At 40.9% G+C, this 17,378-nt stretch overlaps 1 protein-coding gene across 9 annotated transcripts in view; it reads right to left on the reverse strand.

The window, feature by feature from the left end:
- PXK (PX domain containing serine/threonine kinase like) overlaps positions 1–16,541 on the reverse strand; it is a 33,438-nt gene extending 16,897 nt beyond the window's left edge. For 8 of the 9 annotated variants that reach the window (XM_033071235.2, XM_033071238.2, XM_033071243.2 and 5 more), the window contains exons 1-6: positions 16,320–16,506; positions 7,342–7,392; positions 6,632–6,679; positions 2,376–2,562; positions 385–462; positions 139–212 (exon numbers count right to left, since the gene is read on the reverse strand). In XM_033071235.2, the coding sequence (XP_032927126.1) occupies positions 139–212; positions 385–462; positions 2,376–2,562; positions 6,632–6,679; positions 7,342–7,392; positions 16,320–16,421 (540 nt within the window). In that variant the 5' untranslated portion in view covers positions 16,422–16,506. Of the gene's footprint in view, positions 1–138; positions 213–384; positions 463–2,375; positions 2,563–6,631; positions 6,680–7,341; positions 7,393–16,319 lie in introns of all 9 variants that reach the window. The other variant, XM_033071234.2, reaches the window with a different exon arrangement.
- Between the last annotated feature and the right edge of the window lie 837 nt (positions 16,542–17,378).

Here is a 17,378-nt window from a genome sequence, read left to right on the forward strand (position 1 = left end):
CATCCACCTAAGGGCTTCCAAAGCTCTCTCAAAGCCTGAGCTCTTCGATCTCTCTCCGCATGTCTCACACATGGTAGTCAAAACCAAACTTTGACTGAAACTGAGAAAGGCTCAAGTATGAAATTAAAGCATAGATACCCAGCTTAACACTAGCCGTTCCTTTGGTTGGTTCTTAATTTTCATTAAGAAATATTTCTTACGTATTCGCCAACCTACAAAAAAATTAAAGAAAAAAGTCAGCAGTGGCTTTAATTAAACACTGCTAAATCACACAGCTTACAGGCAGGACAAGGTCTGTAAGCAAAGGTAATATTTGAATCTTAGGACAACTCATATAGTTGGGGAAAAAAATCAGGTAAGTTTTCATGCACATGCCCTTCTTACCTATATCTTTTAATGGTTCAGCTACTTCCCACTTTGGCTCTGATCGGAAGAACATTGAAACATGCTGTAAGGCAATTTCTGGAAAGAAAAAAAGGAGACAAGGAGGAAGAAAAAGCAGAAAAAAATTTAAACGTTTTTAAGACCCTATATAATGTAATTATCCATATATGAAGCAAGGTTCAATGCCAAAAGGAAGCCTTCAGGAATTCAGAGTAAAAGTCAGCAAAATCAATTCAAAAGGAAATCAGATAAAAACACAGTTAGAGGGCATTTGAATTTTTAACCTGGTAACTGAAATCCAGAGAGAAAACAGAGAAAGCACTGCTTGGAAAACATACTTTACCAATCTCCATCCTATCTGTACTGGATCTACATTTCCAAGTCTAAATCACAGCTCAGATTTCCTGCACTAGGTCTACACAACATTAGAACATCAAGTGTTTCTGCTATATCTGTAAAAGTGCTTTTATCTCTTTGACATCCATCTGTGTTGCTATTACTAAGTGTAGTTTATGTAAACTCATTAGTTCTGTTTCACTATATGTTATTGTGCCCTTTTCTGTGCAGGCAGAGGTATTTGGCCAGCTATCATGGGTCTTCATACATTTTGGGGGCCAAAAGGGAGGACACCAATCTGGTTAGTGAATTCTCCCACAGCTGGGAACCCAACTGGTTTATTCCTGAAGTGACTTAAGGGGAAATCTCAATGAAAAGTGGGGGGGAGAAAGGGAATCATGCTAAAAAGGAATTTTCCCTAACATGGCATAGAAACTCAGCCAAAAACGTAAGGATGTGCTGATCTCTCTGTATTGTATCTTATTTATTTAGAAATATGCTAGAAAAAAACGTGTAATAAATATCATCTCTCTGTTCTAGTATTTAAGAAATGACAAACTGATGGCATCCCTGAAGACCACAGGCAATGACATGTGTCACCAGCTTCCCAGCAACTTGCAGGAAAAACAATCTTGATGAAAGTGCTCAGAATGAACACAGAAGTCACAAGGCCTCCTTGAGAATCGAAATTGCTTGCTCAGCATTAGCCAGACAAACTGCATTCTTAAAGAGTTACTAATAATTTACAACTCCTGCAGAGCTTATTATATTGGGAAATGTTCTTTGCACTTTGAAGCTGGAGACACAAGAATGTTACATAAAAGGAGAGAAAAAAAGACAAGTGAAAAGGAAGCAGTGAGTTCCTGCTTCAGTAGGCTCTGCTTCTAAGAAAACAAGCTTTGCATTTTGCAGAGCTGCTTTGCTTATGAACTGAATTTGTGGAGTGGGTTTCATCACTAAGAGGAAGTTTTTTCAGTCTGTAAGACAAATATTTATTGATATCCAATGGCTGAAGCTGAAGTAAGACAAATTCAAAGAAGAAACAGTTATTAAATTCAAAGAAGAAACTGATCACTGGGATATCATTTTAAGGAATGCAGTGACTTTCCAGTATCTGTGGGAAGAGGATGTCTGGCTTAGTCTAGCCTTGAAAAAGTACTCAACCTAGCTCAAACCATTAGCTCTAAAAGTCTCACACCCCAAAGCAAGGGCAGAAGCTGGACAAGACAACCACAATTCTTGGAAGATTCAGTGTTCAGAAAATAGGCTGTTTTAACAGAACACTAAGCTAACAAACTTAACTCCACCTTACACTTTGACAGACAAATTATTTCCCAAGAGCAACTCTCTTCATTTATTATGAATTGTGAAAAGTGACATCACTCTCACCAACCTCTCTCCTCCAAGTTCTACTTATACAGATCTTGACCCTCTTCACTCCTCTGTGAAATAACTCAAATATTTATATTTGACAATCCCAGCAGGATCCATGCACAGAGCTGGAGAAGCATTATCATAAATAATAACATGCACAGTATGAAAAAATTGAAGATTGTTCCCCCCATGCTTCAGTGTAGATCCTGGCCAGCGTTCACAGAAGATACACAGCATGTGCTGAAGTCAAGGTGAAGCACAGTTTTGTCTTTTCTACTTACCAGTGTAATTTACAGAATAGCTGTTTGGGTCCAAGAATTTCTTTACCAGTTCACAGTTAGACAGTATGTGATGAGTAGTAATTACATCCAGATAGGCCTGGAGTCCCTTCTGTCTCTCAGCGATGAATTCACGCTCCATATTTCCAATCAACTTTTTTGGAGGAAGAGGTAGACTTAGAGTTGAGATCTTAAAAAGAGAGGAAAAATTACTGACCTTGTTCTCAAAATGCCTCAAGGATATAAAACTAGCAACCCAGAAAGCAAAAGTCTCTCAGCAGCAAGCTAACTACTGGATAACTCTTTTTGCACTGTGTATGTACAAGATTTTCTATTTTTCCTAAGCACCATCATCAGTCAGATGACAGTTTGCATCCCACTGTGCAGAGAACAGTAAGTGGAACGACACTGAAAGCACAAGGAGACAAATTTTTGCTAGTGAGTCATACATTTAAGAGCAGTACCTAATACCTTCAGATACTAAATGGCTCCAGTTTTCAGCCAGATTCTTTCTATGATGTACTTCTGCCACAGTACAAAAACAATTCACACATCACCATTACTCCTGGGTAAGATTTATACCTTCTTATTTAATCAAGTGCAGATTAGTAACTTTCCTCTGCCTCTATATATTTGTAGGTAATGATAAGCCCTTTCTGTTAGTATTTTAAATATGGTGCAGATTTCCATTTTATCTTTTATTTTATTCCTGTACATTTTTAAACATCTATCTATACATCTTTCAACCCAGAAATAGCTGCAATCTACCAGGGGATGTACACTAATTGTTTTATACTGACACAAGAGATCCAAAACTTCAGGAAAAAAATCAGAGAATTCCTTCAAAATAGGACAATGAAAAAAACTCAAAGCCTTGTTTAAATCAGATCAAAGAGATCATCTTTAGTGTTTAGATTCAATTACATAATTGAATTGCCAGAATACATTTTTTGTGTTGTTAACACCTCATTGTCCTGCAGATCAAAGCACCTGCCTTGAGTAAGCTGAACCTCCATGGGAGTTATCTTTAAGAATTGTGTGTTGCAGGAATCAATTACACCAGATGCAATAACCTCATTTCTAAAGCAAACAGCTCACCAGGGAGAAGACTGGGACTTTTGGTGTTTGAACAACTTTCATTTTAACTAGCAGAAAAAGTAACGGATTAGTTCAACAAAATAATTGTAGCATTCCTCTTCCTTTCTTCCTCCTTCATTTGAACACTGGAGTTGTCCCCTGCTAACTTTAGCACTTCTCATTTTCTGACTTCAAATTATGGACTGAAAAAGAACTATAACTATGTCTGAATTACAGAAGCTGTTAATAAAAACCAGGAAAAAAAAACAAAAGTAACCACATATCACTTACAGCCAGTAATTCACCAAATAAGTTTTAGCATCAGAGGCAAACAGAACTTTCCTTTGGCAGACCACTCATTTCAATTCAAAACTGAGTTTCTAAACAAGAACTAAATCCTTCTCTACTATTACTCACTTTAAAAGCATGTCAAATCATCACCTTTACCTTCTTGACCTGACAGATAGCTAGCCTCTCTAATTCACGTGTTTTCCAACCACTGTTATTTGTTTTAAAACTTATAAATCAGACTTCTACTATTTTTCAGCAGAAAGTAACATTCAGGCTGGGGTTTTTGTAGCAATCTGCCAAAACACACAGCACAGCACAGCGAGAACACTCCACCACAGAAGAGCACCTCGCAGAGGGTCTGACCTTGCAAAGACCTCACATGCTTTCAGACACTGCTTGTCAGTGGCCCCAGCTCACCACTGGAGCCAGGATGGGCTTTGCCACGGAAGAACCTGGGAATTAACATTCTTATCTTCAAACCACAGCCTGCTCAGGAATGTCTGCTCAAAAGCTGCAATAAAATGCTTCACAAAAGCCAGATATCTTGCTGGGAATTCCAGTACTCCAGTACCAGCACTTCACTTGACAAAACAGAAGAGCCAATGATCTCCACTGATCTCTGTCAAATAAGTAAAGAGGAAGAAATGCAGAACCAACTGGAAGAAGCTTTTCAATCTGGTACAACTGAGAGCTCAGGGAACCTGTCTTTAAATTTTCTGATACAAATCAGGGTCACCTACACACACTTCATTATTTTCCAAAGTATTTGGCAGGACTGCATTCCCTAGCCTTGACAATTTTGAAATTCTCTACCCTTACTATTATCACATAGGTAGTACCAGACAAAGAAAAGAAATTTGCATTCCAACTCAACTGCAGCTGTGCTCAGACACACCCACATGAACATAGAGGTCAAGTACGCCACAAGAACTTGGAGAACTTTGGCTTTACATTCAAAAGAAGCTCCTGCAGTTCTTCCAGCAGATTTTTAGTTTTGAAAGAAAAAGATCAGGGTTTGGTATCTTCTTATTTCTTTGGAGCTTTGTTTGTTTACTCTAATTTCAGTATACACAAGATGAGTGAGAGCTTGAAGAGTTTTAAAACACGTAATGCGATTTGAATATCGTGATGAAATATTGTTACTTAGAGTTTTGGATGGAAACATCTGAGAAGCTTTACGCTGTCTTAATGGATGAGGAAAGTTCAGTTCCAGCATCACAAAGAATAATTTATAAAAAATTCCAAAAGAATGGGAGAAAAGAGCCACTGGAGGAGACCAAGTGCTAAAGCACGTGGCCTGCTAATTTAGCCACCCTGTCATATCCTCCCATTAAAGTCAGGGGTACATTTTGATAATTCTTTTTAATGTTTTCCAGTCATCTAAGCAACTGACTCTTTTTCCTGGATCTTAGTCTCTCTTGTTTCAAATTTCCCCTTTGTCCCACTCTGCAAAGTTGCTGTCAGATAATTTCCTGGACCCTCCACTTCTATCATTCACTTCTATTTCAGATACAAAGGCTTTTTCTTTCTAAACTCCATCATACATAACCTATTTACCTTCACTTTATAGATTTTCCACATAGGCCTAACTTTGCAGTACCTGTCATTTCTGGATTTTAAAGGTCCATTGCCTTCTCTACTAAAGCTGCCTCATTTGAAAGGTAAATGAGAAGGCAACAAAGCCTTTTCATGCCTTAACACTTTCTATTCCCTCAAGGTTAAGAGGAGCTTGTTAGAGGTGGCTGCAAAGTGAATGCTTCCTTCTTTTAAAACTTTCACAAAATTTTTTCTCTGTGATCTCTATCAAAACTATGGTTAAGACCACAATGACCCCAAGGTACTCTGATGCCCAGTACCATCTCACCCTTGTGTTCCCATGGGTGTTCGTCTAATTTTAAATCTTGGATGCCTCTGGAGCAGGAGACACCTCTGTACTGCATTTATTCAGCACATCACAGAGAAGGTTTCTAGGTCATGATAAAAGTTCCAACGTGCTACTGCACATTTAACAGAATAATTCCACTAGGGAACCATGCTGTATCTGTTGAATTATGACTGATTTGCCCCCACCCACCTGCAGCAGAGGAAGCAGTTACAGTGGGCTCTCAGAGCACCCAAAACAACATCCTTATAGGGCTTTGCTCACCAAGGTTCATCAGATAGTTAATTTGATTTGGGGAGGAGGGAGGAAGTATTAAGCTGTTAAATTCATGAAATGCTTAACCAGGAAAAAAAAATTCAAGTCACTAAAATCTATCCTCAAATCATGTCATTCATTTTTTATCTTGTTTGCCCAGTATGGAAACCTCAAGTAATAAGTTTGTCTCCTGTAGATGTTAATCACTGCTGCTTCCCCCCTGTCCCCAAACACACTCACATACTCTGCTTTTTCCCACACAAACTAAAAAGAAATAATTGTCCTAAAAAGCAGAGGAAAACACACAGTAAGTCCAGTGTCTGACCAAGGAACACTCCTCAGTGACACAGAAAACCATCACATGAGAAGCAGCATCTGGTAGTGCTTTTAGACGAATATAAATAATGAGACACATAGCACTTCAGTGCTGAATTTATAAGGTTGGTATGTGCCTTGGCTTTCTCCAAATCAAAGGAGGAACAAATAAAAACACACAAAACCGGAACAAGTCACAGAACTGAAGGGAAAGATTCAGTATCTGCCAATTTCCTCCATTTCTATATAAACTGATCCTGTTGATGCTAAAATTCTAATTTTACAAGAGAAAATTTAAGGGTGAATAATTACATATTCCTGTTACATTTGAAGTCACAGTTTCTCTTTACAGCTGTGCAAATTCTTTTTTTTTTTATCATGATTTGTAATATATTCTTCTAATGACATTTTTTATTCATATATGAAGAGTGAAAATTACCTGCAGGCTGTTATTCAATAAGTCAAAGTCACTATAGCGCCTCACAATCTGTAAAATAAAAGACAAAGTTCAGGAAAAAAATTACTTTTTCCATTAGCATTTGACTCCTCAAAATCCCATCAGAGAAAAGTAATTCCCATTTACAATCTTCTTCTTTTGCAATTTTTGTACAAATGCCTAACTGCTGGGTTTATATCACCTTGCCAGAGAGCAGAAAAGAGTTTTTAATCACAACTCAATCAGACAGAAAATGCATTTCTAAAAATTATCTTAAAACAGTATTTGTGAGCGAAGTTGTCTGCAAACAAGGTATTTTTGCCATATTAGATGTAACAACTTTTCATACTTATCTTCATTACTACTTCTTGGTTTCATTGATCTAATATCAGCAGAGCTGGGATTTTAGCACTGAGAAAGGCAAACTGGCATTTGAAATTTAAAATTACGGTTGTACCAACACACAGTAGAAACACATGACATGCGTTTTTCCTGGAATATTCAGAACTGCAGCAGACAACATGCCTTCTGCAGCTGGCAGCAATACTGTTTTTCTCTTAGTTTTGACCAAAAGAATTCAAGCACTTCATGTTCTCAATTCCAAATCAACATTTCTCTTTCCAGCTCAAATTTCAAAAGCTAGGAATAGGCAATTTTCAAACTCTTCCTAAAAAAAGAATACTGGTTACATGAACTACAACTTAAGAAATTACCTGCCAACTGTTTTCTGTTGAAACTCCTCTCTGGACACGGATTATGTACTCCTAATAAAAAGAAAAAGTCATTAGAAAAGAGAACTAATGAGCTGAAGAAAGTTATTAGGTACTTCTTCAAAAATGACAAGTAACACTCAAATGCAGAAAATTCAGATCCAGCACCCTGAGGAAGGTCAGAGCTGGGTTTGCTCAGACCCATCCCTAACAGTTGTTCCACTCTGCTTTCCCAGCACAGAAGACAAGGAGAGTTCCAGGAGCTCCACACCTGTGGAGCACCTGAGCAGTTTAGTTTAGTTACAGAAAACACCAGCAAAAGCAAACTCAGCACACATCTCTACCCACAACAGCTGAAGAAACCTCTCTCTCCTCACCTCCAATATCTAACAAGTACCTCCAGGAATTATTGCCACCACCATAACAAAGTAAAATACCAGTAAATACCCACAGCTGCACAGCCTCTCATTATTTTTGTACTAGGGAGGTTACCACAAAAGCTTTGGAATGTGCTTGAGTAACTAGAACATATCTGTTTCTCATGATGCTAGTTCTTCATTTATAATGCATACTTAATGTTAAATATTTACATATTAGCTATGCAGATATATCTAAATCTCAGCAAGCCACTTCTGAATTTTAAGAATTAATTATTCTCCCACCACAATTACATTCATAAATCACAATTCTTTTTAGTCTCTTCATTTCAAGTACTGGGAAGCGTTTTCTAGTTTTGGAATTGCCTTCTGAAGCTCACAGAACCAACTCCCCTCTTTCAAATGAAATTAAAAGTTGTTACACTGAAAAACATAAATATACCATTGGATGAAAAAAAAAAGTGGGGCATATCAGAGAATCCCTCCACAGATTTAAATTCTCATTTAACATCTACAAGTAAGTAGAGCAAATCAAGAATTATGATTGTTGCAGACAAGAGGCAAAGGCAATAATTACCAGCTGGCATTACCTTGTGTATTCAACCTTACCTAATCCAGATTCTGTTCACTAAATTTCTTTCCAAAACCCAGCACTGCTGAGGCAAAAAATGGTACTCAATTTTCTAAAATTCACTTAAAATATCCTTCATTATCAGAGCTCTCATATATCTGTAGCACGTTGAAACCACTTAGCCTTGAGAAGAAACAAGACCAGTAAGCATGAAAACCAGAGTGATTTAAAACACTTGCCCTAGCAGGTTAGTTGGAAATTATAGAAATTCAAGATGTTACAAACCAAGACACATAACTGTAAAATTAGAATTGAAATGTCTATTTCCAGAAAGTCAGTCTGACATGGTCCCTCCATATTCTTTCCTCTTACCCATTTGAAATAATAATTATGGTATCTTCCTGCAAAACAAGAAGCCCAAATCCTCATAAATAGTAACATAAACCCACAAAGCTGATAACATTTAACCAGTGTAATTATCTTTGGAAACTGTGTGACAGAAATCAATTAATGGGACACCTGGAAACCCATATTCACCACTAACATGGCTTTCTATGTTTTGTGACCATTCCTGCATTTTGGAAAGAGGCTACTTCACACACAGACAAAAAAAAATTGCAGCAACTGCTTATTCATCAAGTCTCAAAGGAACATTGGCTGTTTCTCTGAAAAACCATGCCAGTGATGATTCACCACGTGCAGTCATTCATCTTTTCTAGGATTTTGAAAGAAGCAGAGTTATTGCTCAATCCCTTGCAGCACTTGCTCTTCATCCAGCGATTGTCATTTTCTATTGTGCCCCAAGAAAATGCTCCAGGACAGGCAGAACACAAATTCATTAAACAACCATCTTATTGCACACAACCACACTGGTCAACACAGGTCTGCTGGAGAGCCTCGTGATAAACAACTCGGGACTCAGAGCTCATTCTCACAGTAATTTTTTTTTAAAACATATTTGGGCCACAACTATTTTTCCCCACACTCACTTGAGCAATTTCCCATTCTATCCATATCTGCTTTTGTGGCCTAATGCATTAATCAAGTCCCTTTTTTATGTCACAGGGTTTGCAACTGGAAAGAGAAGAGCAAACACTCCCCAGGTGTGCCCATTAGTTCTGTGCATGGAAAAGCTAAGTCCCCACCACAGGCTCTCCATCAGCACTGACTGTAATGAATTATTGTCCAACTCAGCACTACCTGTCAATACAACTAACAAAAAACCCTAAATGGTCTTCTGAGTTGGTTGAGGGGCTTTTCCCCCAAATCTGGCAATGAGATTGAAAGTCAAAGAGCAGCAATAGTAGAAAAGGCAGGATAAGAAATGCAATCCCATTCCAGTATCTGCTGTGGCTACACACAATCAGCAGAGCACAGTGTGCTGAGTTCTAGTGAGAAGTTGATACTTCCTATTGCCTCCTGTGGCAACAAGCTTGTCATGGGATTATAATTAGCACCACTGATATATGCTTCCCATAGGACCAGAGAAGAGCTTTCAACTCTTCAAGTCTAATGCACAAAAGCCTTTATTACTCTGCCAAATTCTGTTTTAGTTAGGAAAAAACCCCTGAATTACAACAATCTTCTTCTGAGACAGCCTGATAGTGGGACTGAGACTGTGCCCATAGGAAATAAATGAAAGCATAAGGAAAACAGAGGCACAGTCAGGATCATTTCTGTTTAGCAGCATCATCTAAACATAGGAAAACAGGGTGGAAATGCCTTCAGAAAAAGCTAGTAATTACCAGAGTTCACTCCTGCTAACAATTTAGGCACCAACAATCATGCTCAGGGAGGTCTATGTTAGCTACACTCATGTAGAAATTCCCATGGCATTTTTCACTCCTACATGAATAGCTCAGAATTTTTCCTATGACTCAGTTTACCAAATAACTTCAAAGGATCCCTAACAGCTGCTGGATGGGAAAGAAAGGTCTCAGCTTGCAGAAGAGAGACAACCTCCCATTCTGCTTTGCTCACAGGCAGCAAGGTCACTGTCAGCAGGAGCCACAAAGCCATTCCTAAAACAACCTCCCTGGGTCCCTGCACACAGATAAGGGTTATACATCCGCTGCTCTTCCTACCAGTGCTGCCAAGCCACTTCATAACACAACCTTGATATTCCTGCAGCAGCTCAAAATACATTTTTAAAGATGTCAAGGAAAGCAGTTTTACCTATGGGATCATTTCCTGGCTGCTCCAATTCCTAAAAAAAAGCTGAAATGGGTGGAGCAGGAGGTCAGGAGCAGGGAAAGATGTATGACCCCAGTTGCATGCTGTCATTTCCTAAAATCTTCTTCCTAGTACTACAGAGTTCTGGATAGAGTTTGTGAAAAGGAATATTTTCCAAATAACCACATGGATCATGACAACCACACTGCATTTCTCCAATCCTTTGCCAGTAACAGTTTCACACTCACTGCGTGGGATTAATGTTATCCTGAACTTACCCCTTTTCATGCAGAGCCAAGATTTAGGAGGGATTTTTTCGTTGTTTTTTTCCCCCCAAAATTCACCAAAATTAGTCCTTGGTATTCCAGTACTTATTAAAACATTATCATTAGCAACTCAGAGCTGCTCAGCAAAATTTTGTTAACATTCCTGGATGAAAATTGCACAGCAAAGCACTCCAAATGTTTAACAATTGCTCTTTATCATCATCCCTAGTTTTTGAAACAGGAAGCAAACAGGAAAGAAGGCTTTTGCAGAGACAAGATAGGGGGAAAAAAGTGATGAGTTAAGAGATTCTTATAATAAAATCTAGAGTCTCAACAACATTGGGTAATACATTCTGTTTCCTCAAGCAAATAGTGTCTACATTTCCAGCTCAGGATATTTGGTCTCATTTTCCACAGATTTCTGCTTTACATCTGTTTAATCCAACAGGCTTGAAAAGCCAACCATTATAAAGATCCAGGTCACCTTCAGGTCACATCAACTGAAAGTTTGAAAGGGCTTTATTTTATAAGCATTAAAGAGAGGAAAGCCTAATTAAGCATGAATACAATCCCTGCTTAAGTAGGCTGGATTGGAACAATTTCTAGTAAGAAGCTCTTTTAAATGTTTATTTAGAAAATCTCCCATGTGAAAAGTAGCAACAACATCAGGAGAGCTGCTCAGCCTCAGAGGCCTCTCTGTTACAGGGCACAGAATTTATTTGCTATTGCTCAACTTGCCATTAAGCCATGAGGTAGGAGCAGCAGCAGAGGTTGATGTTTCCCTTCTTTCTGAACAATGCAGGTGTGTTTGTGTCTGTGTTGCACCACTCACACACTGTATCCCTTCTGTAGTAATGAGTCAGCCATTCAAGAAGTGAAAGCTATGAAGTAGGACAACTGCAGGGAAAAAATAGGACACACATTTACATGTAACGAAACTTGGTGAACACGAAAAGCTTTGGAGAGAGATGAGAAATCACAGATTGTCAGTGCTCTGCATCAATGTGACCTTCACCAGAAAGGCAAATTACTCACTATTTTTCAGGAAATACTCAGTTGCCAACAAAAATATTCTAATTAGGGTTTACTAAAGTACAATATGGAAACTAATACTTTGACTACAATCTTCACAGGACCTACAAATGCAATACTAATTTAGTAAGATCAGCAGTGGAAACCATAAATTTGGAATATTTAAAATTAGGTGTGATAAAAGAGTCATCTTTTGTGAACTCAGGCTGAAGGAGAGGTGGGAGGTAATCAAGCTTACTAAGTCCAGTGGAGGAACTGCATTTCTGAAACCTCAAACAAGTGAGCTGTGACACTTCTCTGTGTAAAGCCATGGCTAAAAGTAACTTCATGTCTGGTTTTGTCCAAAGTGAATGCAGCTTTGAAAAGACTGAATTCCTTGTAAAGCAGATGTACAAAATCTTTTTACAAGCTTTTAAACTAAACCCTACAGTTCTAGAAATATGTGACTCCATTTTTCTATTTGGAACAATATAGGAAAAACATAAATGCATTTTCAACGTTTTTCTAATCTAAAAACCATAAGTGTCAACATTCATCATTGCTTAAGGAAAACTAAAAACTCTGAAGGATTGTTAGAAGAAGGATTTATTTCAGCTGTTCATTTCCAAATGCCTTTAAGACAACAATGTACTCTACCAAAGCTGGCTGTTTCACTCCTTCAATTTCAAAATGTGAAACACATGAAAAAGGAAAATCACTGCAGAAAAGGATTAAGAAATGCTCAGAAGAATATGTACAACTCACCAGTAGTTTTACTGCTGAAAAGACTTGCAAGTAGAGATGTGTAGTTCTTAATAAGGAAAATGTCTAGATTATCATGGAAGAAAATAGCATCCTATTTTAAGACTTAGAAAGAAGCCACTATTAAATAGTGAACACACAGATGAAATATTGCATTATGAGGCAAGATTAACAGCCAAAATTTATTAAAGCTTTAGTGCTGAAATTGCCTCTGTTGTCAGAACACAACATTTGGCATCAAGATGAGACACTTGCAAATGGCTTAGTATATTGGATGTAATCCTGCTCCTATTGAAGTCAAGGAATGCAACAGCAACACAACTTCATTTTCTACAAAAGGGTTGGTACACAGACCTACAAAGGGACTGACTCATGGCTATGGAAAGGTGCCCAACACACCCCTGAAGTTACACAGTTTCTCTCTGTGACCCAGTGCTAGTGACTGAAGCATAAAGAAGACAAAACAAAGCTGACCGGGTTTGCTCTGGTAATTCCAAATCTATTAAGTGAGATGCCATTGGAATGCACCTGCAATATGTACTTTTTTGTCTTTCAAAATGAAAATGAGTCCATAAACACCACGCTATAGAATTAATTGTATTTAAGTGCACATTCCAACAAAACTCAGACTGCTGTGCGTAACACACCTAACCAGGGAAACAGCTCTGCAAACACAGAAAGGCATCATTTTCCTCTTCCAATTATGACTGGAAATAAATACACAGAAAGAAAACCTCAGTGAACAATTTCTTTGTTGCAACACAAAAACATGGAGATTATGTTCCAGCTCAGATGTACTAAGTCCAGTAAGAACTTCTGAGCTCTTCTGACTCGAACGAAGCATGCTGAGCCTGTGAGCCTATCAGATAATTTTGCAGTTGGCTACCTAACAATCTAAAAACCCATTTAGGGGGGGTGGCATACTCTTACTAAGCAAAAAGTACAAATCCTCAAAAGTATATTTTCAGTAGTAGCTTAATCTCTTCTTAGGTTTCTGGAGAATTCAGGAAAGAACAGAGTTTCAGGTTTTGTTTTCAGTTTTGGTTTTTTTCAGTTTCACCTTCAGCCTCAGGAAACAGAAACTCAGCCTCTGCCAAGAACAGTCCTTGATTCAATGCTATGAAGTTTACACTTACCCAGTCTGTTGTACTAAATTTAAATTAACAGAAACTGCTTAGAACAATACACAAGCAAACTATTCATTAGACATGAGCTTTGGTCTTCTGTGTGATACTTCACCATGTCTACAGAGCTTTTCCTGAAATTCTCCACCTTTTCCTTAGCTGTTTTTTCAGAAGATTGGCTATTTTCAGCACCAACAGAAGGTTTACATAATTACTAGTTCAGTTGCCATGTTAAAGTTGCACCTAAACTCAGCCTAAGCCATCTTAATATGAGTGCTTTTAGAAACTATCATCTACAGGGAAAAAAAATACAAATCCAAATTTAAAACAACTCTTGCAGCAACTAAACAACATTAAAATCTTAACATATACTGCTGACAAAATAATAGAAAAACTTTTCATGGCTGCCTTTGCTTTAGAACAGGCCTAGTTCTCCAAACATTAGTTTGGGATAAAGGATTTTATAGATCTACATCTTTTGCTACCACTTTGAGGTGGAATGAGGAACAAAACTAAAAAGCATTCAGTTAATGACAACCTACTTTCTTCTAACTATAATTTAATAAAATAAAATATAGTCTTCCGACCCCACAAAAACACTTCAACCCTTATTTCTTCGAAGGGCTTCATTTACACACCTCTTCAGAGACAAGGATTTATTTCTGCAGCTTACTTTGAATCAGGAAAGTTCAAATCAGGAACAGCATCACCCACCAAGAAACAAACTATTCAGACACCAGGGACATAAGATGAAGTATCTGAAATGACAGAATAGTCCACTTACATCAAGTAAGAAACCAAGTCTCTGTTAATGGCTTCCTCTATTTTGTTATCCCACTCTGGCTCTATATAAACCATCTGTGCTGCACACACTTCAAGCCATCTTTCAGCTATCAACAGGGCTGCTGCAGTAAAACAAACAATTGCTAATAGATGTATCTTAGAGACAGATTTGAAATCAAAAGGCATGGTGCTCCTGCATCCTGTTATTAAGAAGAGATCGAAGAAAACAGTAGAGATTTTTTCTGCACACCCATTAGTAACAGAATACAGAGATGAAAGACGGGGGGGGAACATTTGCTATCGCACTCAGACAAGATGACACAAGAGGAGTCTGGATTGAAAAAGTTCTTCCAAGTGATCATTCTAAAAGAATTTTGTGACTTTTTCATTTCTAACCAGAATCATGCAAGCCAAAGGAAAGAACACAAAATGCTATTGTCATTTGCACTAAGAAAAAAAAGCATAATAAGGAAACAAGTTACCAATGAAACTTAATCTGGTCTACTAACTGGGGAGTATTAGGAGTTACACAACTTCTCACAAGACTTGGCACACCCATCCTTCAGCTACTGAAACAGGTAAAAAGCATCACAGTTCCCAGGAAATAAACCTCTTTAGTCTTACTTATAAGAAAAGGAGTTGCAAGAATTGAGAGCCATAGCCTGGTAGATTCACAAGACCCTCTAGACAATTTCTCATAGGTAACTACTTTTCAGAGAAAGACTGGAACATCAGTAAATGTGAGGTCTTCAGGCAAAAAATAAACCTCTTCTTAGGTGTGAATTATTTATATGAAGAGTATTTAATAAGACAATCTATAAATCAGCTGTATACCCCATGGTGAACCTACAGGTTAAGGGTATGCAACAGATGCAAGGATCAGGAAGCGATCCCCAATGGAGGAATCAGAGCTGTGTAAGGGACATAAGGAAATCCTCTCTATTTAAAGCAAGCTTCCCACTAGAGTACCTGCTGCTGAGGTACCTCTGGCCTCCTCTCCAGCATCCCTGCTCTCAGCTAAAACAGTAATCAGAAGCGACAGCCAGTTCTATGATTCACACTACTGCTTGGTCATACCATAATGAAATCCGGTTTTAAAGTGGAAAATAACTGCAAACAGGACATTACAGAATTTGGATTATTACTGCATGCTCAAAGACAGTTCTTGTGCAAGCACTGTGTGTGTGTCCCAGGCATCCCAAAAGCATTAATCTGAGACACCCAAGCCCCAGCAGGGCTCGTTCCGCTGAGTGCCAGCGCTCCCCAGAGCTGAGAGCGGGGCCGGGGCTGCGGGGTCTCTGCGGCTCCGCAGCTCCGCTCAGCCTCACGGCAGGACCCGGAGGCGAACGCAGCCCATTCACGTGTAACTTCATCACTGAAACGCGGCAGCCAGAGCCCATCTCCGCTCCAAAGGCTGCAGCACGCCGAGGAAAGCAGGAATTACAGTAACTCGCAGGGCCTCGCTCGGAGCGGCCGCCAGCCAGCGCGGAGCCCGCAGCGGCCGCCCCCGCAGCCCCGCACGGTGCCTCCGGGGGTGCCGCCGGCTGCCCCCGGGACCCCGCGGACAGAGAAGGGGCGAAGGAGCCCAGCGACCCTCGGCTCCTCGGCACGCCACCGAGGGGCTCCGGGGCTCTGCGACCCGCGCTGTGAGGGGGGGGCCCCGCCGCCTCCCGCCCCGCTGCCCTCGCCCCCAGCCCAGCCCGCAGTGTCCCGCCGCGCCCCCCGCCCCCCGCCACCCCCGGCCCCGCTGCCGTGGGCTCAGCTCGGGCCCCCCGCCCAGCCCCGCTCCCGCCGGGTCCCGGCCGGCCCCGCGGACCCCGAGCACCCCCCGGTGCCCCCCGTTACCGGCTCCCTGCCTTCCCTCCCCCGCCCCGCCGCTCCCGCCTGCCCCCGCGGCCCGGCCTGCCCCGCTCACCGTGTGCGAGTGCAGGCTCTGGCTCGCCTCGATCTGCGCTGTCAGCGGCACCGTGTCGTCCAGCAGCACCTTGCCGGCCGGCGGCTTCTCCATGAAGGCCATAGCGCAGCTGGGAGCGGAGAACCGGCGCCGCCAACCCGCTTCCCGGGGCAGCTCCCGGCGCGGCCGCCGCTGTCAACACGGCAGCGCCGCCGCCGCCGCGGGGCCTTAGCGCCGCCGCCCGCCGCTGGCACCGCCCGCCCACAGGGGGCGCCGCTGCGCGCGGGGCCCGCCCCGGGGCGCGGGACGGGGAGGGATGGGGGACAGGGAGGGGAAAGGGGGACACGGCGGATGGGGGACACGGCGGCATGGTACACGAGGAGGTTCGTCTCCGCGGGCAATAACGGGGAAAGCGGCTGGAGGGGAGGCCATGTGTTGCCCCGCCGCCCAAGCCTTCCCCGCCCGGCGTTCCCGGTGGCACCGACAGCGGCAGTCGCAGCTGCAGCCCCGGGGGAATCAGCCCTGAGACACTGCTGGTCCTTCCAGATAGACTGGGAAAATTATAAGGGCTGGTGCTCTTGCTGCTCTTTATCTTTTGGGGTGTTTTGTGTTAATAAAATAATCGGAATGTCCCATATATTTTACTCAATTTCTAGAAGTTGGTATTTTGTGGGGTTTTGGTTTTTGGCTTGGTTGTTTTTCAAAACACACATTTAAAGTTGTTAACGATTGAGTTCTTCAATGTGACTGCAGCAGCATAAGAAACTTTCTATTTGAATACTACTTAGTGCTTGACAACCTACAAGTTGGACACCTGTCTGCATTTCCTCTTTCTACACCATACACAGGAATTACTCTCACTTAAGATGTTGTAAGACTGCAGAGCTGGAGTTTGTCATACACCTGGAGCAGGTGTCATGAACAGCTTCATCTCTGCCTTGCAGCTCTATGATGAGAGAAAAATGGGCTGTGCTGCTGTGGTTCAGCAGCCAGGCTGGAACAACAACCTCAACTCCCCAAACTACTCCTCCTGCTGTGACCCAGGAGGTCAGGCACAGATCTGATTCAATTTGTTAACAG

The sequence above is a fragment of the Catharus ustulatus genome, chromosome 13 (genome assembly GCF_009819885.2).
Source record: "Catharus ustulatus isolate bCatUst1 chromosome 13, bCatUst1.pri.v2, whole genome shotgun sequence".
NCBI lineage: Eukaryota > Metazoa > Chordata > Aves > Passeriformes > Turdidae > Catharus > Catharus ustulatus.